At 40.2% G+C, this 27230-nt stretch overlaps 1 protein-coding gene across 1 annotated transcript in view; it reads right to left on the reverse strand.

The window, feature by feature from the left end:
* LOC122791078 (torsin-1B-like) overlaps nucleotides 1-27230 on the reverse strand; it is an 89028-nt gene that overhangs the window by 23528 nt on the left and 38270 nt on the right. Inside the window, exon 2 of the mRNA XM_044058855.1 lies at nucleotides 13622-13749. Coding sequence (XP_043914790.1) covers nucleotides 13622-13749 — 128 coding nt within the window. The remainder of the gene's footprint in view (nucleotides 1-13621; nucleotides 13750-27230) is intronic.

The raw sequence follows: 27230 nt of genomic DNA on the forward strand, positions 1-27230 counted from the left end.
ATCCATCCTCCTAACAAGGAGTCCAGGATGATGGATAGGTATGGGAAGTGTACTTTATCTTCAGCGGCATTTACACTAAGATCGCTGAATTACCTGACTCATTTCACTCGTCTTCAGATGGATCTCCTGAAAGAGTTAGGAGATACCCTCCAGGGTTCAGTAGCTCCGTGTTCCATGGACAAGGTTTCCGCGCAGCTCTCCACCCTTCCTTCTATAGCTAATTCCTCCATGAGGCTGATCTCATATGCAGCAGATGGAGCGAGCAGGGCAGCTGCGGCAGGAATAGCTCTCAGGAGACATTTGTGGATGCGTCTTTGTAATTTTACAGAATCCTTCAAGTCTTCCTTCACTAACGTTCCCTTTGATTGTTCATCTCTTTTTGGACCCCAAGTGAAAGAGACTTTGACTAGGTGCGAGCAGGAAGGAAAAACCTTATCTGCCATTGGAGTCTGTTTCTCTCTCCTGTCCAGACCCTATCCCAAGGGTAATACAGGAGGGAAAATGTGGTTCCGCAAATCACAAAAAGGTTTTCCTTAGGCACAAGGTAAACCCTCCCCTAAGGGCAGAGGGGGAGGATATAATGGAAGACGCCACCCTCGCGGCAGAGGAGGTCTGCAACATCAGAGAAACAGAGAAACTTTCTCTGATCGTCCCTTCCATCAATCCTGAGGGGTTGCCCGACTGTCCATCTCTGGAGGCAGTCGGAGGGTGTATATCGCTGTACCCAAGTGCCTGGCTAACTATCACTCAAGATCGTTGGGTACACACAGTAATATCCAGAGGTTACCTGATTCCCTTTATTTCCGAAACCCCAACAAACCGGTCTCTTCCAGACGTACCACTCATCCAGCTAGACCGTGCAACATTTAGAGGTCATCTTGTTGCTAAAAAAAAGAGTCATCCAAGAAGTCCCCACAGAGCAAGTAGGATCCAAAACTTACTCTCAATTCTTTTTAGTTCCAAAAAAGACAGGGGACTGGAGATCAATTCTAGATCTCAGCAGGCTCAACAAATCAAAGTTCCAAATGGTCACTCTGCAGTCGATATTTCCCTTTATCGGGAAAGACAACTGGATGTGCTCATTCGATCTCCAAGATGCGTACTATCACATCAAAATGAACAGGCGCTCCAGGAGACACTTACGCTTCAGACTGGGAGCCAGCCATTTTCAGTTCAGAACACCGCACTTTAGCCTCACTACAGCCCCCAGAGTGTTTACCAAATGCATGGCAGTGGTAACGGTTCACCTGAGACGTCAAGGATTCCAGGTGTTTCCATACCTAGATGACTGGCTCCTCACTGCTACTGCCAAGCATCAACTCATAAGGACCAGGGATGAGACTCTATCCTTGTGCGCCAGCCTAGGCATCACTGTCAACTTGCAAAAGTCAGTCTTATCTTCCTCGCAGCATATTGTATATCTAGGCTCAGAAATAGACACAACCACCATGTCAGTAAAGCTAACACAGGAAAGAGTGGAATCTCTATGCAGTCAGATCAGATCCTTATTAAACAAAGAGTCCAGGCCAGAGTAGTCCAAGTCCTAGGGACTATGGCTTCCACCATCTTATTAGTTCCTCTTGCTCGTCTACATATGAGGATTCTCCAATAGCTGCTGTTTGCACAATGGTTGATGCAAGACCTTCCACTGTCTCACCAGATATTAATAACAAACACATGCAAAAGGGATCTGACATGGTGGTTACACACAAAACAACTTGTCATAGGTTGTCCACTTGTTCCTCCCCAAGAGAAAGCAGTTTTGACCACGGACGCTTCCCTGATAGGATGGGGAGGCATTATCTGGGAAAGACAGTCCAAGGTCCTTGGCAAAACCATGAGAACCACTTACACCTCAGTGTTCTGGAGATGAGCGGTGCTATATGCATTGCAAGCACTTCACAGCTCCCTTCCCACTGGAACAATTGCGATTCAGACAACATGTCTGTTGTGTGGTACATAAACAAACAAGGGGGAACCAAATTTTACCTGCTTTGCAGAGAGGCCTTAAGAGTTTGGAAATGGGTGATGGATACTCAATGCTTCCTGATAGCAATGCATATTCCAAGGAAATCCAGTGTAATAGCGGACAAACTCAGCCAAGCAATTTTGATGCCTCACGAGTGGTCCCTGAATCCAATGGTTGCGAAAGAGATATTTCACAAATGGGGCCAGCCTTGCTGCGATCTATTTGCCATTCACCTGAACACCAAATGCAGCAGCTACTTTGCCCTCATTCCCCATCCGAGGATGTCACCCAGGGATGCCCTAGTTCACGATTGGCCCCCGGGACTTCTCTGTGCATTTCCTCCCTTTCCACTCATACCCAAAGTAATACAGAAACCAAGACAGTTGAGGAGTTCCTTGATCCTCATTGCTCCTTACTGGCCTCGACAAGCTTGGTTTTCTTTCCTGTGGCCCTACCTTTTGGAGGAACCATGGATTCTGGATCCATCTCCAGATCTCCTGATTCATCAATCGGTACAGTTCCACCCCTCCATCCACACCCTCAAATTGACAGCATGGCTGCTCCAATTCCACGTATAGCCAGGTGCATTCCCTTATCCCCAGTGGTCAAACACATCCTAATTCCATCCCATAAACCTTCCACTCAAACTATAATCTAGAAAATGGAAAAGGTTTTCCCTTTGGGCTATGAACCCGGGCTTAGATCCATATACAGCTCCTTTAGAATCCATTTTATCCTTCTTAACAACAATTTTTCATGAAAGAGCAGCATCCGCTACAGTTAGAGTTCAATTAGGTGTTATTTCCAATTTTCATTTTGGTTTCATGCGAAATCCAATCATGCAACACTCCCTCTGTAAAACCTTCTTAAAAGGAGTTCTTCTTCTTAGGCCCCCAATAAAACAAGCTTTAGAACCCTGGGACTTAAATTTAGTCCTTTCATCTTTGATGTCTGCACCCTTTGAACCATCCTAGTCATCAGACTTAAAATTGTTATCATGGAAAACCCTGTTCTTGGTAGCTATAACATCAGCTAGGAGAGTCTCGGAACTTCAAGCCCTAACTATTCGATCTCCTTACATTATCTTTCACAAGGATAGAGTCTCTCTTAGGACAAACCCTTCCTTTCTCCCTAAGGTATGCTCAGAACACAACCTGAATACTACCATTGAGCTACCTGTGTTTTTTTCCAAACCACTCTAACAAATCAGAGTATAGACTTCACCAGCTAGATGTCCACAGGATACTCAGATTCTATATATGCAGGACCAAAGAATTCAGGGAATCTGATCAACTTTTTGTTTCCTTTTCTGACAAAAGGAAAGGCTTACCTGTTTCAAAAATTACTCTTTCAAAATGGCTTTCGGATTGCATATCTTTTGCTTAACAAGCTCGTAGACAATTACCGTTAAAAGCTAAAGTCACTCTACTAGGGCTGTAGCTACTTCATGCGCCTTTAGATCTAGGCTACCAATTGATACTATTTGTGCAGCAGCTACTTGGGCAAGACCACATATGTTTGTCACTCATTACAAATTGGATTTGGCCTCCCGGGACAGGTCATCCTTTGGGTCCACTGTGCTGAAGAGTCTCTACGCTTCAGCCACCCAGGATAAAGGTGCTAGGGACGCTGTCCCATCCAGCAAGAATTACGGTGAGATAGGACTACATAACATAAAGAAGTTATGTACTTACCATAACGTTCCATGTTTGCGTCCTTCCCTCCAACCCCCTTCTCATTTCTGGGTGATCTAGTGGACCTATTTTTGGGGCTGCCTGACTTTGCTCTTTATTGTCCACCTGGAATGGATTTTGTTTCTAATCTCTTTCTGTATTTTTACCGATTCTTTCTTATTATTATTACCTGATAGTTATTTATTACTTTCTTGCAGATAGATCTGGGGAATTGCTGTGAGGCACCATGGGATAGGGGCTAGCCTCGAGCCATTAAAAAGCTCTGGAGCTTTAGTATAGGTCGAGTCAGAACTGAATATCGGCTCCAAACCCATCCAGCAAGAATATAGGCGAGATGGACTACAGACATGGAACATTATGGTAAGTACATAACTTTTTTCTCAGTAGTTTCATAGAGTGAAAGGATCGACAAGGAATATTCACTAGTTACACAGAGGAAGGAAGAAAAGTTGGCAAGAAATCTGTTACAATATGAAACAAACCAGCTATACCCAGTTCCTAGAACAGCCACCAAAAATCATATATGGTTTACTAGTGACCCAGATGAAGGTTTCAACAACACGGCTGTCAATGACAGATTTGAACAGGGTAAACCTGTTTTTTTTCAGACAAGCCCAAGAGTCTCCACAGGTCGTCCAGGATTTCGAACAGAAACAAGACAAACCATCAAGGCTGTCAATAACAGATTTGAACAGGGTAAACCTGTTTTTTTCAACAAGCCCAAGAGTCTCCACAGGTTGTCCAGGATTTCGAACAGAAACAAGACAAACCATCAGGATTTACACCAGTTACCTGTGAAGAAGAATCCCCAAATGGGGGAATATTACAATACAAAGGAACAGAGGAGTTACTGGAAACAACAGTGGAGATAACACTGGATACTACTCCACTATATGAAGGTACTGTACATTTTTTTAAAGGGTTTAATATATTCAACTACAAACATTTGAATATTACCCCTTTATTCGGTGATTTGTTTTGTAAAACTTTTACTTCCATATCAGCCAAAAGATTCAGTATGGTAGATGGTATTTTAGAATAAAAACTGTTTGTATGCAAATTGAATTTGCAACTTTTTTTCAGTGATGAATGTTTGGGAAGTCATGCTGATCAGACCTTACACAGATCTAATCTAGTCAACCCACCACTTAATCCTGTTTTAGCCTCCTTTGAATCTATATGCAAAAAAGAAATCCGGGCCTTGAATAAAAGTGTAGGCTTTTACAACCTCTCAAAGGAAGAATTTAAATTGGTCAGAGATATGACAGCTGACCAGCCCATTAGTATTATGAAACTGGATAAAGGTGGGGCACCTGTTGTGATGGACAGCTATGTCTACTCTCAAAAAATGTTGCAATTTTTACACGATGGTGAGTTTGTTTCTACAGTAAGCAAGAATGAGATTTACTTGGCATATCTTAAGACTGACTATTGGTTGCATGACCTATCAATGAATTCTGATTTAGACAGTTTACTTTTGGAGCACATTAGAGTGGAGAAACCTATAATTCCTAATATTTTCATAAAATCAAAAATACACAAGTCAGTCATCGATCCATCACTTCGACCGATAGCAGTGGCAAGAGGTTCAAAAACCAAATCTCTAGCAAAATTTGTTGACAACATCCTAAAACCATTTTTTGAAGACAAAACTTATGTCCTTAAAGACACTTGGCACTTTTTGGATAGGTTGCGTAAAGTTCCATTCAAGAGGGAAGTTATTTTTTTTTTACAGTTGATGTTAAGGACCTGTTAGTTATGCCACACCAAGAAGGTTTACAGTGGTTTTGGGATGCTTTAACCTGTGGCACGAAACTGGAATACCATTTTGATTGTAGTTGAGGCCATGGAATTGGTTCTTATTAATAATTTTGTTTACTTTGAAGCAGAGTATTTTAAACAAACAAGTGGGTTGCTATGAGAGTTTCAGCATCCCTGGTGTTTGCCAGCATTGTATTATGGTGGTTGGAGGAACATTCTGTATTTTCTTCCATACAGAGTGGTTACATTAGCTCTTATTTTTGTTTTTTGAGCAATGTATTTATGAATTGGCAGTTTCTTGATTATTGATGAATTTTTACAGTATTTAAACCAAACTACTATTTTTTTTAACATTCAAAGGCCAGTATAATGAAGAAGCAAAAACTTTTCTGGATACAACAATTTCCAAAGATGCCAAAACAGGGATGGTTTGTATCAACAATTTTTAGAAAAGAGACTTATTTGAACAGTCTGTTACATTTTAACAGCCATCATCCTATGTGGCAAAAGAAGAATGTGGTAAAAACTCAATTTATTAGACTGTTCCACGTGATGTCCAAGGACAACATGTTTGTTAATGAAGTGAAAACATTAACTATGATGTTAAGGGATAGAAATTATCCTTTGGATTTTTTGAAAGTATAATGCAAGAGACAGTAATGGAAAGGGAAGGTCATTATAAATCCGTACTAAAATATGGTTTAGGGAACAAGGACAGTGACACGACTCTTGTTTCAAGTGACACACAGGGCATACACAAGCTTACCCTAGAGCATATGTATGTAGTTTCAGCAGTGCAAATAAAGATGTCAAGTTGTCAAGAACATATTAACACATAACTGGGTAAGATACATCAAAACACAGGGGCTAGATCAAAAATTGGTTCAGAATCCCACTATAGTGTAAAGAACAAATTAGACAGTACATGTAACAGGAAAGTGGGAAACAACTTGGCTGCAAAAAGAATGTCTAACTGTGGCACTTGCAGCCAATGTCGGTTCACATTTGAAGGTTCTACGATTATAGTGGGTAACTACCCAAGATCCATTTACATGAATGGGAAATTTAATTGCAGCACCCCAGGAGTAGTTTATTTAGCCCAGTGTGGTACCTGCCCAGCCTTCTACATAGGAAAGACTATAAATGCATTAAAACTTAGAACTTATCAACACAATTTTGCAATTAGAAATAAGGACACGAACAGTGCCTTATACAAGCATTCTACGTCATATGAAAAATTCAAAAAGTTTTTGAATTTTATATTGGAGAAGGTACCATGCTTGAAAAGGGGAGGCGATTGGGAATCCTTTGTAGAGAGACGGGAATTACATTGGCAGGTACTTTTAAATGCAACTTATCTCCAGGCATTAATGACAGAATTTCCATTACAAGTTTATTAGTCAACAAAAGGTCCAAGATTTAAATTTTTAACTACTTAATGAATGTACTGATTATATTATAACATCACAATATTATTTTTAGCAATTTATGTAATTTATGGAAGCATTTTAGTGATTTTAGAGGGAATAATGTCATGTATAATATACTTTTACATTATTTAATTAATACATGTAATGTAGCAAACCAACCACTAGATGGCAGTGTTGTCTTTAAGATTTAAAACTTGGTGATGGGAGAACTTTTTGTTTTAATCTGAAGTCTACAGTAGTCAAGTAGAGGAGAAGCCCTCATTTTTTTCAATAAAAATCATACCTGGAGCTAGTGCACATCTCCATTTTCTGTTTTTGGTAGTTTCATACAGTGGTGGATTATAATAGGGGCATTCTTGGTGGCTGCCCTCATCCCATGACTTTAGTGGGGGCCCTTGGTCTTGTGGCATTTTTTTTAATACTTTATTTTGTCTAGATTGTTTGTATGCAGTGCCTTACTTTGTGTAGTGTTTTTGAGCAAAACTGTTGAGAAGTATGACGATAAGTAATACTGAATCATATTACTTCAAAAAATATTTTTTGTACATATAACCTAGACCATTGTCCTGTATTATGAAGGGCAGTTTTCCACACATAGAAGATGGAAGGTTGACAGCTTTGGGTAAGAGGAAAATAAGTATATCCCTCCCTTTTTAACATAATGTGGGGAGTGAACAATGGCACACATGTTAATGCAACATCTGTAATTCTAGCAGCTTTCTATTTTGGGGGCTTTTGTCCTTCACTTTATGGCTTTGTTCTTAATTCTTGTACTAAGAGGTGGAGAGTTTTTTTGTTTTTAATCAGAGGGATATGAGGTGCACACAGTAAAACAAAGTGGCTTTAATTGCTGATTCAAGACGTTGGGGGTTGATTGCAGATGAAAGTGTTTCCTTGGTTAACTGTTTGGCTTTGCAAGACTAATGTACAGTTGTGTAAAATAAGTTAAAATACTTGTGCCTACTATTTTAAACAAAGTTACAATTACATAGCTCTCAGCGCCCTTATTTTGCAGAATGTTCCTCATTTAGCCTCATATTTTTGGTTTGTTCCTTATAAAAAGTTGGGCTTTTCTGACAAATCATTGAGGGTCGCAGTAACTAAGAATGACAAACATTTCAGTTGAGACGTTATATCCTTTAATAAATGCATTCTAATGCAATAACTTAGTCTAGCAAGCTAGTAAGAGCAATATTTAGGATCTGTCCCTGATTTTGGTGTTTGGTCCCTAATTATATTTTTGCTTTGATCCTGATTCTTGTGATATCAGATTTAGATGTATTATTTTTGTCACAATCAGATGAGTTGTGCATACAGCAAAGTGGCTATGACTGCTGTCTAGAGGTGGGTGCTGCCTGTGAAAAAAAGTATCTTCCCCTCTTGTCATTGACTCTTTTTAAATTACAGTCTAGCTTTACAGGACTACTGTGCATTTGTGTGAAAATGTTGCACTGTTTGCCTACTATGTGTTTGTGTGAAACATGCATGAAGTACATATATTATTGTGTTCATACTTATTTATTTTTATCAAAATCAGATATCAGAGATGGACATAGTCAGTAATGAGGGCTAAAACTGATGACCAATCCTGTTGTCATGTTCAGGTTAATTATTGCTCCCCAGGCTAGTGAAAGCGGATAACACATACATACAAAATCTAGAGCACTTGATAATAGTTTTCAATCTTACTCACAAACACTGGCTAATCTACAATGTATGTACTGTACCTGTGTACTATGTATGTATTCTACCTATGTTCCAAATTTCAGCTGTACACCACAAATCTATTAATTACCTTTATTTTTAAAATTAATATATTTTTATTTGTTCTCTCCACTGAAACTGTTTATGTGCCGCATACCACTGTAAAAACATGTCTCCTATAATTTGTGTGTATACTGATCATGTCTAAGTAACTAAATGGGTCTGTAATTTTTCTTTGTGGAGCTTTTCTCCCCGGGCCTCTGCTGAAAAAGGGCCTTTTCGGCTCAGTCAGACACCCCCGGTTAACAAATGTAAAATAAAATAAATAAAAATAATTAGCCGTGCAGGACTAGTATGCCTTTGAATGCCTTATTGTTTCTCACAATCAGTCATTTTAGGTGCATACAGCTGCACTGTTTGTTGTAATTAGTGATACTGACACGTTTTATATTATAATGACAGCAGTTCAAGTGGTCTGTTATGGTTTAAAACAATCAAGAAGGTGACTCCAAAAGAGCATTTGCATTTATGTGTGGCCCCCAAAACGTGAGTGTAAGGGGGCTCATTGTTTGAAAAACACCCAGGGCCCAAGGTGCACAAAATCCACCAATGGTTTCATATTCATTGTCATACAACAAAACATATGTTTAATTACTTCTCTTAAATGTTTGTTTTTTAATATATAAATCAGAAAAATAGCTTTACCTTATCTTTTCCTTTCTGTTTCATATATATAGTCCTTAATTTTGCTAGATAGCCAAATATTTTGCTTCATTAAGAAATCTGACTCTTTTTTCATCCTCCCTTCTATTTAATTTAAAATAGTTTCTATATCTTCTATTTGGGCTCTTTGTTTTTCAATCAAAGTTAGTACCATGTCTGTTTTAGAATATTATCTTGTAAATTATCCAATTTATTTTTGGATTAGTCCATTTTTAAAATAAGTTCCTTCTCTGTAGAGGTTCCCCAGTTCAATCCTCGGCTGAGGTGCCTTCTGTGCAGAGATGGCATGTTCTCCCTGTGTTCACCTGCATTTTCTCCGGGTGCTCTGGTTTCTTCTCACATTCCAAAGACAGGTAGTAGGTGGATTGGGCACTCTAAACTGGCCATAGGCATGAGTGTGCATGCATGTGTGTAGTGTGGAAGAATTACCGTGGCAAGGCTAGCCACTCGGCTGTGTAAGCATTGGCTCTAGATGATTGTCACTGTTGAAGTGACACCCTGACCCCATGTGCAAAAATAGAAAAAAGGAATTGTGGATGGATGGATGGATGTCTTACAAGAGATAACTGTTTGAAAGGTCAGGACTCAAAATGCCGAATTCTGTAATATAGAGACTGAGTGGCACAAAATCCAGACATATATATATATATATATATATATATATATATATATATATATATATATATATATATATATATATATATATAACTATAAAGTCCGAAAAAAAAAACATTTCTCCAAGGTATGGTGATCTTGGAATTGGTATACATAATTATGGGGGTACATGGGGGCTTGCTACTCTGCAAAAAACATATTTAAAAAAGAAGAATGATAGTGAGTATTCACTCTTCTCCTGTATTTTTGTTCTTTTTTTTAGCATGTCAGAAAGCAGCACTGAGTCTCCCAACATTTCAGTAGGGAACCCTCAAAAGAATATGTCAGTGCAGTCTGAGTCTTTTTTCAGAGGAAGTTCTTTTCTTCCCTTAAATCTATCAGTTTTTAGTGCTTGCTGTCAGAAAATATTTTTTCTTCCTTTATGTCAAAGTTCTTATCACATTCCAGTCAAATATTGCACCTTTATGCATAGAGTAAATCAGATGCTGCTACATGTCAGCCTTCTTTAATCTTCTGCAAGAACGGTTTGCTTAATGACAGATGGATAAAGCAAGTGATTTATTAATACCTGCTTAACTTCCATAGTGTCATATGTTTTTTTTTTTTTTTTGGACATTGCTAACATCATTCCACTTCACAAAGGAGGTAACTTCACTGAGCCTTTAACTACAGACACATTGCCATCCTGTCTCCTCTCTCCAAAATCCTCAAAATGTATTTACAGTCAGCTTTTAACTCACATTATTAATGAAAATAATCTTCTGACCCCCACTCAGCATGGCTTTAGGCCACACCACAGCACCTCCACTGCCCTCCTATCCTTCACTCACACTGTTGCTGAAGCCAGGAACAAAAACCTCCTCATGTCTTGTCACTTTCTCTACCTCTCTAAAGCTTTTGATACTGTCTCCCATTCCAAGCTACTTACTAAGCTTACTGACCTTGATCTCTCCCCCTCTTCTTTTCACTGGTTCTCAAGCTGTCTGTCAAATAGGCTCCAGTCTGTCAGATGGCAATCTGCTTGCTTCCCTTTCCTACCTATCCAAACTGGTGTCCCTTAAGGGTCAATCCTTGGCCCGCTCCTATTCAACATCTGCACCAATCATCTTTACTTCTCCCTCATACAGTATGCTGCTGACTCTACTCTTAGCGCTTGTGCTGACAACATCTCTAAACTTCTTTCTGTAACCCAAAACTCCTTCTCATCTGTGGAAAAATGGCTCACAGAGCATCTACTTATACCCAACCCCAAAAAACTAATCTCCTACTATTTCTCCCCAAAACTCTTCCACACCTTAAATCCACCTTTATTATTTCTTCTCTAGATGACACTCTTATCAAAGTTGAGCCTCATACTAAGTTACTGGTTATAATAATCAATGGCCAACTCAAATTATACATCCATATCCACCACTGTATCAAAAAAACTAACCTGAAACTGGGTCTTCTCTACAGGGATAAAATATGTTTTGCTCCCATCTCCAAACCCACCCTTGCCCAAGCCTATCTCCATGTCTCCTCTATGCCTCCCCTATCCTAACTCACCTCCAGTCAAACCTTCTCTCCAATCTAGAACAAGCTTACAATAACATAGCCAGATTTGTAAGTATCCAACCTTATAAATCCCATCATTGCCTTGCCCTGAAACAGCTTCAATGGCAAGAATTCCCCCAGCTCTTACTGCTTGCCCAGCTGCAGCTGACATACTCCCTACTCAGTAAACCGCTAGCCTGCCCGTCACTCTCTACCTTAGTATCCCCTTATACCCCAACCCGATCTCTTCGTAGTTCTGACCAGCACCTTCTAGACATCTATAAACCCAGCAAAACATATGATAAACTCTATAAACTCTCTGTGTCTCTTGCAAGGAATAGGCTACCACCTCACATTTGTAGCATCACTAGTTCCAGCTGCTTTAAAACTGAAGTCAAGCACTACTTTCAGAATTCAAAAGCTTGTCCTTGCCTAAATCCACCATAATCTGCATTTTCCTTTCTTTTTCTTTTCACTACCTGTCTACATCTAATAATTCAAGGACTAATCTGCTCACTAGACAATAGAACATTATGCTACTTGAGAAAGATGTCATTATTGTAAATACTTAAATGTACTAGTTGTATTTACTTCATTTTTGTTTTATTTTTATTACAGTTATCGTTTCACCTGATTACCGCATATGTCATTTTTGCTTATGTTGTATTTCTGCACTGTTTTTCTTGGGTTCTGTATATTGCTAATGTTTGTAATGATGGAGCTTTTCTCCTTGGGCCTCCACTGAAAACAGGCCATTGGCTCAGATGGACTAACCCAGTTAACAAATATCAAATAAAAATGCATTGATTTTCTCTGGATACTTCAGTTTCTTCCCACTTCCTTGCAAACTCCTAAATTGTTCATATATTTGTATTCTTCCCCCCGCCTTGTTCTTCCTCTTGAGTCCCAGACTGAGGAGGAAAATTGCCTGAGGATCAGTTCACTTATCCAGTTAAAAGTAATAAGTGAATTGAACATTCTGTGTGTGTGTGTGTGTGTGTGTGTGTGTGTGTGTGTGTGTGTGTGTCTATACACATATGTACATATGAGCCTATCAGTGTTAACATTCCAAGTATATGCAACCCATAGGACAGATGCACATACATAGACTTGCACATAGTACACATCATCAGGTTTTCATCGTGTTACCCATACAAGGAATGGCAACAGTGACATTAGCCCAATGCAGTCTTCAATGGGGCATGATTACATATTGCTGTGATGTCAGGGTGAAGAGCAAATATGATTCAAATGAACAGCAGTATGTAGAAATCGATAACAAACACAAGCTATTTTAGAAACTTTCACAACTACTCTGCATAATTTTGCATATTAGCCTAGCCATAATGATCCACATTGTCTACAACTATCAAATTGTAAGTTATATAGTACATACTATGTACTCATATGGATATTGTGTGGCTTATACTGCACAGCCAGTCCCCGATGAGTATTTTGTGTGTTTATAACATAGGACATATAATGTTGCTGCATGCCTTATTTTCCCCACAGTATCTAGTATAGCATTTTTCAGTACAGTTGTGAGCTTTTATGTTAATTTTGTATGGTATCCTGATTACATTGTGTACTACTGCAACATAAGTAGGTACACAACTCAGTACCTGAATCACGTGTGTGTAGACTAGTGTCCATATTACCTTCCATAATATGGAGTTATGATGTGCAGAACATAACTTTGAATTGGTCCACATGATCGTATTACCCTTTTATTGTAAGTCACCATTATATCCCCTCTACTTCATTTATTTATTATTTTACATGTGCATTCATTATTCAGCATAGCTACCACACAGAAATGATTCCTAACATTAAAATACATTTGGTATGACTCTAGATTGTACCACAACCTTTATACCTGCACTTCCTATGAAATGGAAATTATTCCTATACAATTCTTTCATCAGCAATCACTAGACATTTCTTAAAAATGTTCAATTTTCTTTTGGTTGAGAAAGAAAGAGAAGTGTCTGTTTCTTTACTACAACTTGTGTGTGAGCAGTCTACTCGCAACTTGCATGTCCCAGCACTGTCTCTAACATGAAGGCATACATGCTCTTACCTTTGTATTTAAATGCATGACACCCTTGGACTGCTAAGCTATGGGCTACAGTGGATGAGGTTTAAACTAATTGAAGGTATTATTTTTATAAACAAAAACAAGATGTACATACTCTTTTTATTGTTGAATATCTGCATTTGTAGTATAGGATCCAAGTCGTTTAATTTGATCTCTTCCCGTTTCTTGCCTTGATTGAAAAAATCCATCACTGTCTGAGTTATAATGTCACCTCCTGCATTGCTGTCATGAAGTGAAAAAAAAAAGCAGGAGTCACAGAGATCATTTTGGATCACTGAAAACAATACTTAAACCTGGAGACAGTATGCACAATCATCATACAGTAATCAGGGCAAACACGGGTTAGTAAACTCCTGTTGGAAACAGAAAAAAATATTAAAACTTAGGTGGTGGTCTTCAAACATGATCTAAAAAGGTTATATAATGTATTATATCATGTCCTCTAAGAAATTTACAAACCACTTGATACATTTTATAGCATCAGGTCTGCAAATTATATAGCAAATGGGGCTTCCTGCCACAGATATGCAGAATGCATGTAGGCGCGCACACGCACACACACACACACACACACACACACACACACACACACACACACACACACACACACACACACACACACACACACGCACATGCACACACACACGCACATGCACACACACACACACACACACACACACACACACACACACACACACACACACACACACACAGTACAATATTACACTCATTTAAACCCAGAAAGACTAACATGGTAACCTAAACCAGCTATTTTCATTCACTAAGGGTAGATGAACAGGAATAAGGTTAGCCGACTCGAGTAAGCATGGTCTTAGCATTCTGCGCCTACTGAAGGTAGAGGCTGTAAAAAAGATAATGACATAGTTTGGCTAATGGGCTTAGACAAATTCCATGAGTTACATGGGCAGGTGATTTCACCACTGTCTTAAATCTCACAATTAACATGATATGAGGAGTTAAATAAACCTACCACAAAACCAGACATTGCCGAACCTGAACATTTTTCTGAAAGGTGAAGTCCACTGCCATGTAGGAAGTACAAAAGTGATACACCATTAATTGTGAAATGAGGTGTAAAGCAACTAATGGAGGAAAACACCACAGACAAAACAAATTCCGAGAAAGGCAACTTATATACAGGAAAAAAACTCTACTTCAAAAATGTAAAAGCATAAACATAAACACCTCCCATATGCCAAAATGCAGAAACAAGTCCAGAATAATATGAATAAACACTTTTGTTCCTTTATTCATATGTAACTTCTTCAGAAGGAACAAAAACACTTATTCATGTTATTTTGGACTTGTCAGCAAATTCATCGACCACTCATACTCCCTAAAGGCTTCTTCTGTTAAATGTGTGTATGATCCCTTTCTAACAAGATGAAAACAAAGGAACAAGGCAGATATTTCTAAACAATTGTATAGTATATACCAGTTACAGTAACTGGATAAAAATGATAATTTTTTTATATAAATTTTCTGAACATTGTGTCACAGATGACCAATGACATGCAGTATTTGTAAGGCACAACACAGCATCATTAACAGAAATTGGAGACTATGCATCAGAATTTAAATTGTCTGGAGGCTAAGGCTGTGGACACTGTGCAATTCCTTCCATGGATGGGCAGGATAAGTTCACTGAAGGGGAAGGTGGGCCTGTTCAAAGAGGACGGACTTGCTTCAGAATAACTGTCAACATCCTATGCATGGCCAGTATCTTAGACAATAACAGATCCTAAATTTCATGGATTCTTTTTTACATAAATGGTGTTTTCTTCAACAAATCACCACCAATACCAGTGCCAACTACTATATTGTGAAAATAATAGAAAATGCAGGCTGGGGAGAAGAACTATGCTTGGTGGGCAGTACAGGTTTGTACTATACACAATGCATACTTTAACAAGGAAAGAATGGCTGTTTCACTGCAGAAAAGGCAAACCTCCTGCCTAATGAAAATAAAATTAAACTCTTACTAGAGTATTCAGCAATGCTTCTATCTGAGAAGAAAGGGACTGACGTCATTTGCAATGGTCTAGGAAGAAGAGGTCAGCAGGCAAGCCCTTTTATTTTAACCATACTGCTTTTAGAATGGAAAGGTTAGAGCTAGAAGATGCCTCCCCTGGATCAGGATGCTAATTTTATATGCAAGGAAATAGAAGCTGGACTTTGTGCTGATGTTAGACTTCAAGGGAAGTCATATAGTTCAGAAGAGATGGAGTGGAAATAAAACAAATGTTAACCAATCAGTCTAACACTGCCCAAACAAAGAACTGATAATAAATTGAGATGTCTAATCTAAGAGAGAATAAGACATATTGCACTTGACAGAAGTCTGCAATTGGTGAAGGGAAGGGAGGCAAAGAAGTGGAACAGGAAGTGCCCATATACCCAGATAAAGAAGTCACTTGAGAATTTGTGATGAAGCAAGATGCCAAGATTTATGAAGCACACACAGTAGACACATGTGCAAGCAGCTGGAGCATGTCTTGAATGCTTAAGGACATCCAAAGGGATGACAAAGGATCCATAGTGCTCAGCAGTGGAGGTCACAGAAACCACAGTAGCAACGGCAGGAGCATCTCTTGTAGTGAAGGACAGTTGGACTGGGGCTTCTATGACCACGAAAAAATACTGAGATAGCCAGCTCAATAAAATAATCAGTCCAAGGAATGATGCCTTGTCAGCTCTTAAGTTAATTCTAGGGTTCACTTGTGGAAGTGACAGTATGGGGATCCAGATACAAAGGAAGCACACAGGAAAGGGGTAATGGTACAGAGAGAGGCTATAAATCAGTCAGTGTCCTGGTGTTTCTTATCCAGTAGCAATATATTTATTTGTCTTAATTGAATCAGGAGAGTGTTTAACTTTTTTTATTATATTTTTAATGCAATCTGCCATCATTGATAGCTGACATGAATACAAACAGTTGTTGATGGTATATGTGCACTTTTAACTGTGTTTCTCTTCTTTAGGGGTACATGTAGTAAGCCAAGTTATTACTGAGGGCACCTCTTAACTGTTAAGCCAAGTTATTAGTGAAGGTATTTTTTTGATTAATTATTATGATTGCCGCAGGATTTTGTATAACTGTGGGGGTGGCATTTTTATATATTGAGACTACAAGTTAATAAAGAAAGGGGGATTTTTGAGATGGTTACTGTCACACTGCCAGCCCAGCTATCTGAAATTTTGTAAATAATTCTACGTCATTTGTGAATATTGATATGATTTATACAGAAGTATGTCTTGAATAGTGTTTGTACAGTACTGAGCTTCAGAAATGTAACCACAGCATGTCATCCTGGCTTAGAACACAAATGTATAGAAACTATTGTAATTGTGTGACTGTATATATTTTTAACAGCAGAAACCAGAACATACAGAGTTCACATGCAAGACTTCAAGAAAATAAGTTCAAATTAAGTTGTTTTACGATTGTGCTATAAAAGTTATCTCTCAGTTTCAGTGTAGCAGACACAATATCTAGAGCTAGAAGTTTTTTTGTATTGTCTTGAAAGAGTAGTAATTACTAGGTATGAGATCCAGAAGTGTTTTGCTTTAGGACTTTCTAGCAGCTGCACAGTTCTGAGCAAACATCTAAGAGATATACATTTTTAAATAGAGTTGTTAAATTCAGTTAATTTCTGACAAAAGGGGGTTTAGCTTGGAAACTGAAGTCAAGTGGTAAAATCCAAGCTAACCCAGCAGTATTACATGATATTAATTTAAGAACTCTCTCAGAGAGAGACTGGGCATCTTCTATTGTGTCCTGGACCTAGCAAAAACATCCACTCACCACTACCTTCTGTACTTGTCTTGCTGTAAGTAAGTTTCTAGGGCATAGTAACTCTTTTTAGGTGTAGTTAGGAATATAGTAAAGATTAGTTTAGATGTTTTCTGTATTTATTTGAAACTGCCCTCTAATGTTGTTTTAAATAATTTCCCTGTGATTTTGAACTCTGAAGTTGCTGTATTGATTTACTAAGTATTGTCTTGTTCTTTTATTATTTATTATTAAATATAGTCGAACAAATCTTTGTAGCTAATATTTGTGAGACATATTTAAGCTCTTAGAATACTTGTGTATGTATTTGGTGACACTGTACAGGCCACTCCTAAAGGGCCTTCCTCTTGGTCAGACTACCATTTGGATAACAGTAACACTACACAGTAGGATTGGACACCCTTTGTTAAGGGCCTTACAGTAGCTGATAAGTAGTGGTATGTGGCAGTGGAAACTACCTTATAGTCTGGGCAGAAGGGGGCATAGCTAGTAAATTTGTGTCAGCATTCCCCACAAGTGCGCGTGTGTGTTTGTATATAAATCAAACCTCAAAGTGTGTGTGTGTGTGTGTGTGTGTGTGTGTGTGTGTGTGTGTGTGTGTGTGTGTGTGTGTGTGTGTGTCAGCTACTTGGGCAGGGACACAAAGCACTGGTTGGACAGAGAGGTTGCTGGAGGTCTTAGCTTGGCCACTCAGCTGAGATATCAACTCTATAGCTGTGCCAGTGGGGAGTCTTACTGAGTATCTGGAGAAAGAAGGAGAAACCAGCCCCAGATTGACTGTGATCTCTGTGTGCTCTTAAGGAAATTGCACTTTACTATGTGTGTACTTGTCATCCTCCCAGTGCATACATCCCCCACTCTTGCCAGTGGTGAGGAGTGAGGCTCCTTGATTACTCGGCCAGTGCAGGGGCATCCCATATTAATTGGTTGGCAGTGATGGGTTAGCCACATCACATATTAAGTGGTAGGATAGCCACATCACATATTAATTGCCTTGTAGTGGTGTGGATATTGAATTCCTGTAACCTGTGAACAGTGGTCACTGAAGGTGTTTGTACTCTCAATCAGCCACGCAGTGATCATTCAGTGTTCATATCACAATTGTTTTATTTTTTTGTTAGCTTAGTCAGGGAGAGCAGGCAAGCATGTCAGCAGGGGAGTATGGCAAGCTGACAAGGAGCCAGTTGGCTGATATGTGCTAGGCTAAAGGACTGGTGCACGCCAACCTGACTAAGGCAGAAGTGTGATTGAAGCTTTGGGCACAGCTGCATTGCAGGTCAGCAATCAGGAGGACAATCAAGCTGGCCTTGGAGATGTACAACTCTCAGAAAATGGACAGTTCAACCTTTCCACAGAGGACTTAAAAATCTGTCTGGAGTTAGAGACTTGAGTTGGAGGGCAAGCACTTGGAAACAAAGGCTGCAGAGAGACTGAGACATCTGGAGGCTGAGGAAAATAGAAACTGTGAAGTCTAGAGGCTGAGGAAAATGAGAAACTGCGATGCCTGGAAGCTAAGGAGAATGAGAGGCAGAGGCAACATGAAAAGGAGATGCTAATACATCACCAGGGTATGGAGGTAACGGGAAGGGAGTAACCAAATCCCAGAAACAACAAAGGTCAGTAAATTTCTTCCACAATTTACAGAGGGGCATCATTTTGATAGTTTAATTCATATGTTTGAAAGGGTATGTAAACAGTATAATGTTGACCAAGGGCTCTGGATATGGTTCCTGACCCCTTACGCCATGGTAAAGCTGTAACTGCTACTTCTAAATTGTCTGATACTGATTGCTTAAATTATAATACAGTCAAAACGTGTTTGTTAGAAGGCTTTAATTTAACAGCTGAAGCTTACAGGAAAAAGATTTGTGAGCATAGACGCAAGGCAGATGAGTGTGTGTGAATATGTTGCTGAACTAAGCACTTATTTACATAGGTGGGTGAGTGGATATCAGGTCAACACTTTTGAAGGGCTGGCAGACCTTTTGGTGAGGGAACAAGCCCTTAGCACTTTGCCTGAGGACATGATAATCTGGTTAGCTGATAGACCATTAAATACGGTAGATGAGTTGGTGAAAAAGGGAGACCTATACCTAGCAAGCAGGGCATCACTGCACAAGAAAGGGACACTCAGTGCTGCTCATGGGTCTAAGGAAACCCATGGTGGGCAGCCCAGACTGCCCCAACAGAATCCGCCAGTAGCAGGGGAAGCCCCTAGTCCAGGTACACATCCAGGACCAAGGGTTAATTGTTTTAAATGCAACCAATGGGGCCATGTAGCATATAGATGTCCATGGAGGCAAGGTGGGGAACAAAAGGTGGGAGAGCCAGTAAGTGGGAATGAAGAAATGCTAGCAGTAAGTTGTCTTGAGACAACAAGGGTACTAAACTACCACAAGAGGTTATATCCTATCTTAGTGGATGGGAAAGGGTCCACTACTGAGACACAGCCTCTGACCTAACCATTGTACTCCAGTCAGAGCTTTAGGAGGGACCTCATTCCAAATACCTTTGGTTAGGGTTCACCTTGACTGGGAGGGTGGAAAAGGAAGCCAGCAAGTAGGTGTGTTTGAGGATATCCCTTGCAGATGTCCTGATAGGGAATGATTGTGATAATGCAGTACCTTGTGTACATGCAGTGACATGCAGTCAGACTTGGAGACAAGCATATGGGTCTGGTAGCTTGGGGGAGACCCAGGCAGACCGCACACTTGTAGCAAGGACTAGTGAGGTGGTTACTTTAGGGAGGGAGCTATACTGTAGAAGTGAGACTGAAGGTGAGTCACAGCTGCTTGTGGGTAATGATGTTCCCTTGGACAGAGAGACTGCAAGGGCAGAGGTGAGTAGTAGTAGTACCTAGGCTGACAGTGAGGTACCGCTGTCAGAGGATGCCAGACTTCCCGTGGAACTGGGAAGGGTTACAAAGAGAGAGTTGAGACAGGCTCAGCTCTCAGACCCTACATTACAAGGCTTGAGGGAGGTAGCTAGAGAGGCACCAGATTTTCAAGGGAAGGGGGAGTCTGTATACTGGGACAAAGGGTTACTGTATAGACAGTGGACCCCTGAGGGATAGCTAGGGGGTGAGAGGGTACAGCAGTTGGTAATGCCTAGAGTCTACTGTCTGGCACTTCTAGCCTCAGCCCATGATATTCCCTTTGCAGTTCATATAAAATATACAAAGAGATGTATTATGCCAAAATTCTATTGACCTGGGATTTCCAGAGATGTAACAGGGTACTGCAGGACCTGTGAGCAAAGCCAAAAGGTAGGCAAGGCAGGAGACAAGGTGAAAGCTCCTTTGATGCCTTTGCCTGTGATTGAGGAGCCATATCAAAGGGTAGCTATGGATATTCTGGGGCCTCTGAGTACCCCAAGTTCCACAGGGAAAAATTATATCCTAGTGGTAGTAGATTATGCTACCAGATACCTTGAGGTAGTGGCTGTGTCCTCCGTTGAGGAAGAAAAGGTGGCAAATGTTTTGTTAGAGATTTTCAGCAGGGTAGGTTTCCCAAAAGAAATACTGACTGACAGAGGTGCCAATTTCATATCAGGCCTGCTGGCTTGTCTGTCAAAGCACTGTGGGGTGAAGCACCTAAAGACCTAGAACAATGGTCTTGTTGAGAGGTTAAACTCTACACTCAGTATGGTGCTACGGGCATTTGCAGACCACTTTAAGAGAGAGTGGGACAAATATTTGCGCCATCTGTTTGCTTACAGAGAGGTGCCCCAGAATTCCATAGGTTTTTCACCCTTTGAGTTGCTGTATGGGCATAGGGTGAGGGGGACCTCTAGATTTGATTCAAGATGAGTGGGAGGGTGTGTGTAAACCCCACAGGAAGTCTGTTGTGGCATATGTCCTGGACCTCAGGACAGGGCTCAGGGAACTCATGGGCTTGGCTCAGGAGTACCTGGCAGAGGCCCAACAGCAGAAAAAGGTCTGGTATGACAGGAATGCTCAAGCTAGGGAGTGTGCTGTAGGGCAGCAGGCAATGATTCTCATTCCTGTCAGACACAATGGGCTGAAAGCAGCTTGGGAAGGACCCTACAAGGTGGCAAGGAAAGATAGTGATGTTAACTACATGGTAGAACTGCTAGGCAGGAAGCAAGGGCACAAACTGTACCATGCTAACATGATGAAACTGTACCATCATAGGGAGGCCCTTGTGTTGAGTGTTTGCAGTGGATGGCAGGCAGAGTGTGAGGGGGTGGGTGTGGTGACTGATCTCAATGAGGCTCGGACTGACACCTCAGTGGAAGGGGTAACAATGTCCCAGCAGCTATCCCCTACCCAGCTTCAAGGAATCCAAGTAGTGTTACAGGAGTTTGGAGACATGTTCACTGGGAAACCAGGGTGCACCCACCTGGTGCAGCACCATGTGTACACAGGACCCCAAAGGCCTATTAAGCAGGCCCCTTATATGGTGCCTGAGAGAGTTAAACAGACTCTGAGGGAGGAGAACCAGGAAATGTTGGAACTAAGGGATAATCCAGGAGTCAGCAATCTCTGGGCCTCCCCAATTGTGTTGGTACCAAAGAAAGATGGCAGCACCAGGTTCTGTGTGGACTATAGGAAATTAAATAGTCAGACAGAGTCAGATGCTTACCCCATGCCTAGGACAGATGAAGCCCTTGAACAGCTGGGTGGGGCTAAGTATTTTAGCACCTCTGATCTTACCAAGGGTTACTGACAGGTGCCCTTGACTCCCAGTGCTAGAGAGAAGTCAGCCTTTGTGACTCCTTTTGGATTGTATGAGTTTGAGAAGATGCCATTTGGGATGAAAAATGCCCCAGCAACTTTCCAAAGGCTGGTAGATCATATCCTATCCTAGCAGGAGCAGAAGATTTTACCCTTGCTTACCTAGATGATCTTGCTATCTACAGCCATTCCTGGCAAGAGCACCTTCAGCATGTCAAGGAAGTGCTGGGCAGACTACAGAGGGCAGGGTTGACCATTAAGCCCAGCAAATGTCAGGTAGGTATGGCAGAAGTGTCCTACCTGTGACATAGAGTGGTAAGATCAGGCCAGAACCTGCCAAAGTGGAAGCAATTCAGGCATGGCCTGCCCCTGTTACCAAAATGCAGGTGACGGCATTCTTAGGAACAGCAGGGTACTACAGAAAGTTTGTCCCCAATTATAGAACCATAGCTGCTCCCCTCACAGACCTAACAAGGAAAAACAGGCCAGATAAGGTAGTGTGGACCCCAGCATGTGATAGCTAGCCCGGATTACAGCAAAGAATTTGTTGTGCAGGTGGCTGCTTCAAACCATGGGGTGCAGGCTGTACTTAGCCAGGTCTCTTCAGAGGGAAAAGAGCACCCAGTGATATATCTCAGTCATAGGCTCCAACCCAGGGAGGAATGCTGTGCAACTGTATAAAAGGAATGCTTAGCCATAGTGTATCACAGCAGAAATGTCAGCCTTATCTGTATGGAAGGTAATTCACTGTAGTTACAGACCACAATCCGTTAACATGGCTACACTGAGCCAGCCAGCAAAATGCCAAGTTACTATGGTGGAACCTAGGGTTGCAAGCATATGATATGACAGTGCAGCACCACAGTGGGGTTAACAATGCCAATGCAGATGGGCTCTCAAGATAAGGAATGGGGTAAGATATTTCTAGATAGGCTCAACCCTCTCAAGCAGCATTTCTCAAGAGTCACTTGAAAAACTAGCTTGAGTTTTTTTTGGGGGGGGGGATGTCACGCTGCCATCACAGCTATCTGGAATTTTGTAAATAATTCTGTGTCATTTGTGAATATTGGTATGATTTATACAGAAGTATGTGTTGAACATGGTTTGTATAGTACTGAGCTTCAAAAATGTAACCACAGCATGTCCTGCTGGCTTAGAACATAAATATATAGAAAACATTGTAATAGTATGACTATATATTTTCAACAGTAGAAACTAGAACTTAGCGTGAGCTTGAAAAATGTCAAGAAAATAAATTTAAATTAAATTGTTTTATGATTGTGCTATAAAAAATATCTCTCAGCTTCAGTGTAGCAGATACAATGTCTAGAGCTAGAAGTTTTTTGTATTGTCTTGAAAAATAAATAATTACTAGGTTTGAGATGCAGAAGTGTTTTATTGCTTTATGACTTCCTACCTAGCAGCTGCACAGTTCTGAACAAACATCTGAGAGATATGTATTTTTCACACAGAGATGTTAAATTCAGTTAATTTCTGACAAAAGGGGATTTAGCTTGGAAAGTGAAGTCAGGTGACAAAAAGTGATGTCATCCAAGCTAACCCAGCAGTAATATTTGATATTAATTTAAGAACTCTCTCAAAGACTGGACAGTTTCTATTTTGTCTGGGACCCAGCAAGAACATCAACCCATCACCACCTTCTGCACGTGCCTTGCTGTAAGGTTCTAGGGCATAATAACTCCTTTTAGATGTAGTTAGGAATATAGTATAGATTACTTTAGATGTTTTCTGTATTTATTTGAGACTGTTCTGCAGTGTTGTTTTAAATAATTTTCCTGTGATTCTGAACTCTGAAGTTACTGTGTTGATTTACTGAGTATTGTCTTGTTCTTTTATTATTTATTATTAAATATATTTGAACCTATCTTTGTGGCTGATATTTGTGAGAAATATTTAAGCTCTTAGAGTACTTGCATATGTATTTAGTGACACTGTACAGGCCACACCTAAATAGCCTTGCTCTTGGTCAGACTACCATTTGGATAACTGTAATATTACACAGTAGGATTGGAAATCTTTTGTTAAGGGCCTTACAGTAGCTGATAAGTAGTGGTTGGTGGCAGTGTAAACTATTTTATAGCCTGGGCAGAAGGGGGCATAGCTAGTAGACCTGTGCCAGCGTTCCCCAGGTGTGTGTGTGTTTGTATATAAATTAAGCCTAAAAGTGTGTGTGTGTGTGTGTGTGTGTGTGTGTGTGTGTGTGTGTGTGTGTGTGTGTGTGTGTGTGTGTGTGTGTCTGCTACTCGGGCAGGGACATGAAGCACTGGTTGAACAGAGAGGGTGCTGGAGGTCTTAGCTTGGCCACTCAGCTGACATCTCAACTGTATAAGTGTGCCAGTAAGGAGTCTTATTGGGGATCTGGAAAATGAGGGAGAAACCAGCTCCAGACTGACTGTGATCTCTGTGTGCTCTTAAGGAAAATTGCATTTTACTGTGTGTGTACTTGTCATCCTCCCAGTGTGTACATCCCCCACTGATGCCAGTGGTAAGGACTGAGGCTCCTTGATTACTGTGCCAGTGCAGGGGAGTCACAGCTACTATCAAAAGCAATCTATCCCTGTGTTATATTTAAACAGGACCAGTGCTTGCTGACATAAATTCAAGGGGTAGGATCGAAACCCTGCTGTGAAGCTATAGGGGACATAAGACTTGGGAAAACTAACTGTACAAATGCAGTCATAACTGACAAGAAGCTCAGCTTGCAGGGATAATGTTGAATGACCAAAACAGGATCAGATGCACTAGGGCTATAAACAGAAGGAGGAAATGGAAATTTTGGTAGTGCATTCACTACTAACGTTGGACTCTTACTATGGAGGAATATAGACACTGTGCCAGTGTCTGATTGGCAAGAGGAATCAGGAAGAAACCAGAGGATTTCTGTCGAGTTATTAGCTAGTTGGGGGGGAGTCTAATCCAACTAGTCTGTCCCTGTAAGAAGTAGGTAAGAGAGTGGAGGGAAGTGTCAATGAGCTGAGAAATTTTACAAGAGAACAGTGGTTGGACTGAATTAGATGAGGAAGAGTTGAAAAGATATGCCAAGGAATGTGGAGGTAGCAAGAGAAGGAAAACACTTTTGCAAAGGTATACAAAAAGGTCTATGGTGGGGGCAGATAAAGGAAGACAGGGACCTGCTAGCAAGGGGGGAAGCAGAACTGAAGGGGAGAAAGAATGGAGGCAAAGACTTTAAGGGCAAGAAATTAGGTGAGGAAGGTTGAGGAAGTCCCAAAAGGCAGGAGTACAACTTGGAATGTGATGTTGGGATATTGCACTCAATCAAAGGAAAGTGGTTAATGATGCAACGAGTGAGAAAAGGTGACATATAATATTTCTTCTGGAAACTAAATTTTAGAGAGAGGGGACATATGAGCTTAAGGGTGAAGATTTTATGGAAGTTTTGGTGGGGTAAATTAAAAATGGAATAAACACAGAGAAAAAGAAATAAATTAAGAGTGGGATAAATTGTAACAATTTTCAGGTAAAAACTGAGGATGGGAGACTAATTCTTTGGCAAGGAACAGGCATGAAGATTGTTTGTATGTATGTTCCAAATCAAGACATAAAAGGATTTTTGCAAGTTTTTTTTTAACAACTTAACAACATGAAGAGTAGACTGTATTTCTAGTTTATAGGAAATCGTAATACTGTAACAGATGAAAGGGTTGACGACAGGTAATTTGATAGGAAAGATTGTAATAGACAGAGGCAGAAGGAGCTAAATGAATGGCAAAAGGGGGATGGAAAGATATTTGAAGAGGGAGTCATGGAAGTGACACATAGCTTAACTTTGAAAGGGGTGTTAAGTTGCCAGGCTAGCCAGCTAGATTTGTTCTTAGTAAGGGAAAAGATGGATAAGTGAATAAGTGGATGGAATGTGTAAACACTGAAAGGAAATCGGAATGCATACCATTAACATTTAACTTTTGGCAAAGGTGAAAGAAGAAAAAGAGGGTACAGAAGCAGAATGTTGCTAAGTATTACTTGCCAGACATATAATGAAAGTATTAAGACAGGAGCTTTAATAAATCATCGATGCCAACCAGCATGGTAAGGAGCAGTTAAGGTTCAGATGGTGGAATAGGGTAAGGGTGGCCACCAGGGTATAGATACTGGGAAAAATATGTGGGGGGTGTAGTAAAGGAAGAAGTAATGAAACACTAAAGGGACTTACAGGTCCTTTCAGAAAAATAAAGACCAGAAGCCAACAAGAAAGGAGAGCATTCAATCCTGTAAATAATAAAAAAGAAAAATAATAGAACAGAATAGGAGGGGGTGATTATGAAAAGGGAGTCTTAGTGGTGCCATGGGGATTTTCCAAGAAAATATCTGGTGTGGAAACTCAAAAACAAAAAGGATAAGGACCACCATAGGGAAACAAAAGAACTGGACGGGGAATGTACTTGAGAAGGATACTGACATAGGAAAAAATAATGAGACTGACTAGGGGCTACCCTCATGGAAACGTCACATTCTTATAAACCTAACAGAAGACTTTGGACTTGGCAGCAAAAATATAGATGGGTGTGAAGAAATTAGACACTGTCATCTGTGCTAGCATGTCTGAAATTTTTTACAAAATTTCAGATCATCCTGTGTATTATATGCCACAATTACTAGCTTTGATATTGTAAATAAGTTCTTGCATGTTAATTAATACTTTGTACAGGATATTTAAAGAGGTGAACAGTGTTCTGTTACATGTCTCACTGCTCATGTTTGTGCAGGAGATTCTAAATGCAGACTGTTTCAGAGTCAACCAATCTACAGATGATGTCATCGGAATGTGTTCAGATGCTCTGTGTTTACTCTCAGGGACTGAAAGATAGGAAGGAACTTTAAAAGTATAGCTGTTTGTTGATTTTCGAAGAATGAAATGAAAATAAGGACTGGAACAGTTGAGACAGTTAATCTAACTTATAAAAGAGCCTGCTGAAGACAGTTTAACATTTCCATCCATAGTTCAGTTGAATTATAGTTCAGTTTCATTCACAGCTTAGTTGTGTTCAGTTGAGTTTGTAGTTTTAAGTACACAGTTGTAATGAGCATTGGATACCCAAAAGACTCACCAATAATTGTAAGCCTGCCTTTGCTCTGCTGTAATATTTAGTTTAGCTCAGGGACAGTGTCTTCAGTTAGAGAAGAAATTATAGCTAATTAGTCAGAGTTTTTCAA

The sequence above is a fragment of the Protopterus annectens genome, chromosome 16.part0 (genome assembly GCF_019279795.1).
Source record: "Protopterus annectens isolate FY-2018-M chromosome 16.part0, PAN1.0, whole genome shotgun sequence".
In the NCBI taxonomy this organism is placed as follows: Eukaryota; Metazoa; Chordata; order Ceratodontiformes; family Protopteridae; genus Protopterus; species Protopterus annectens.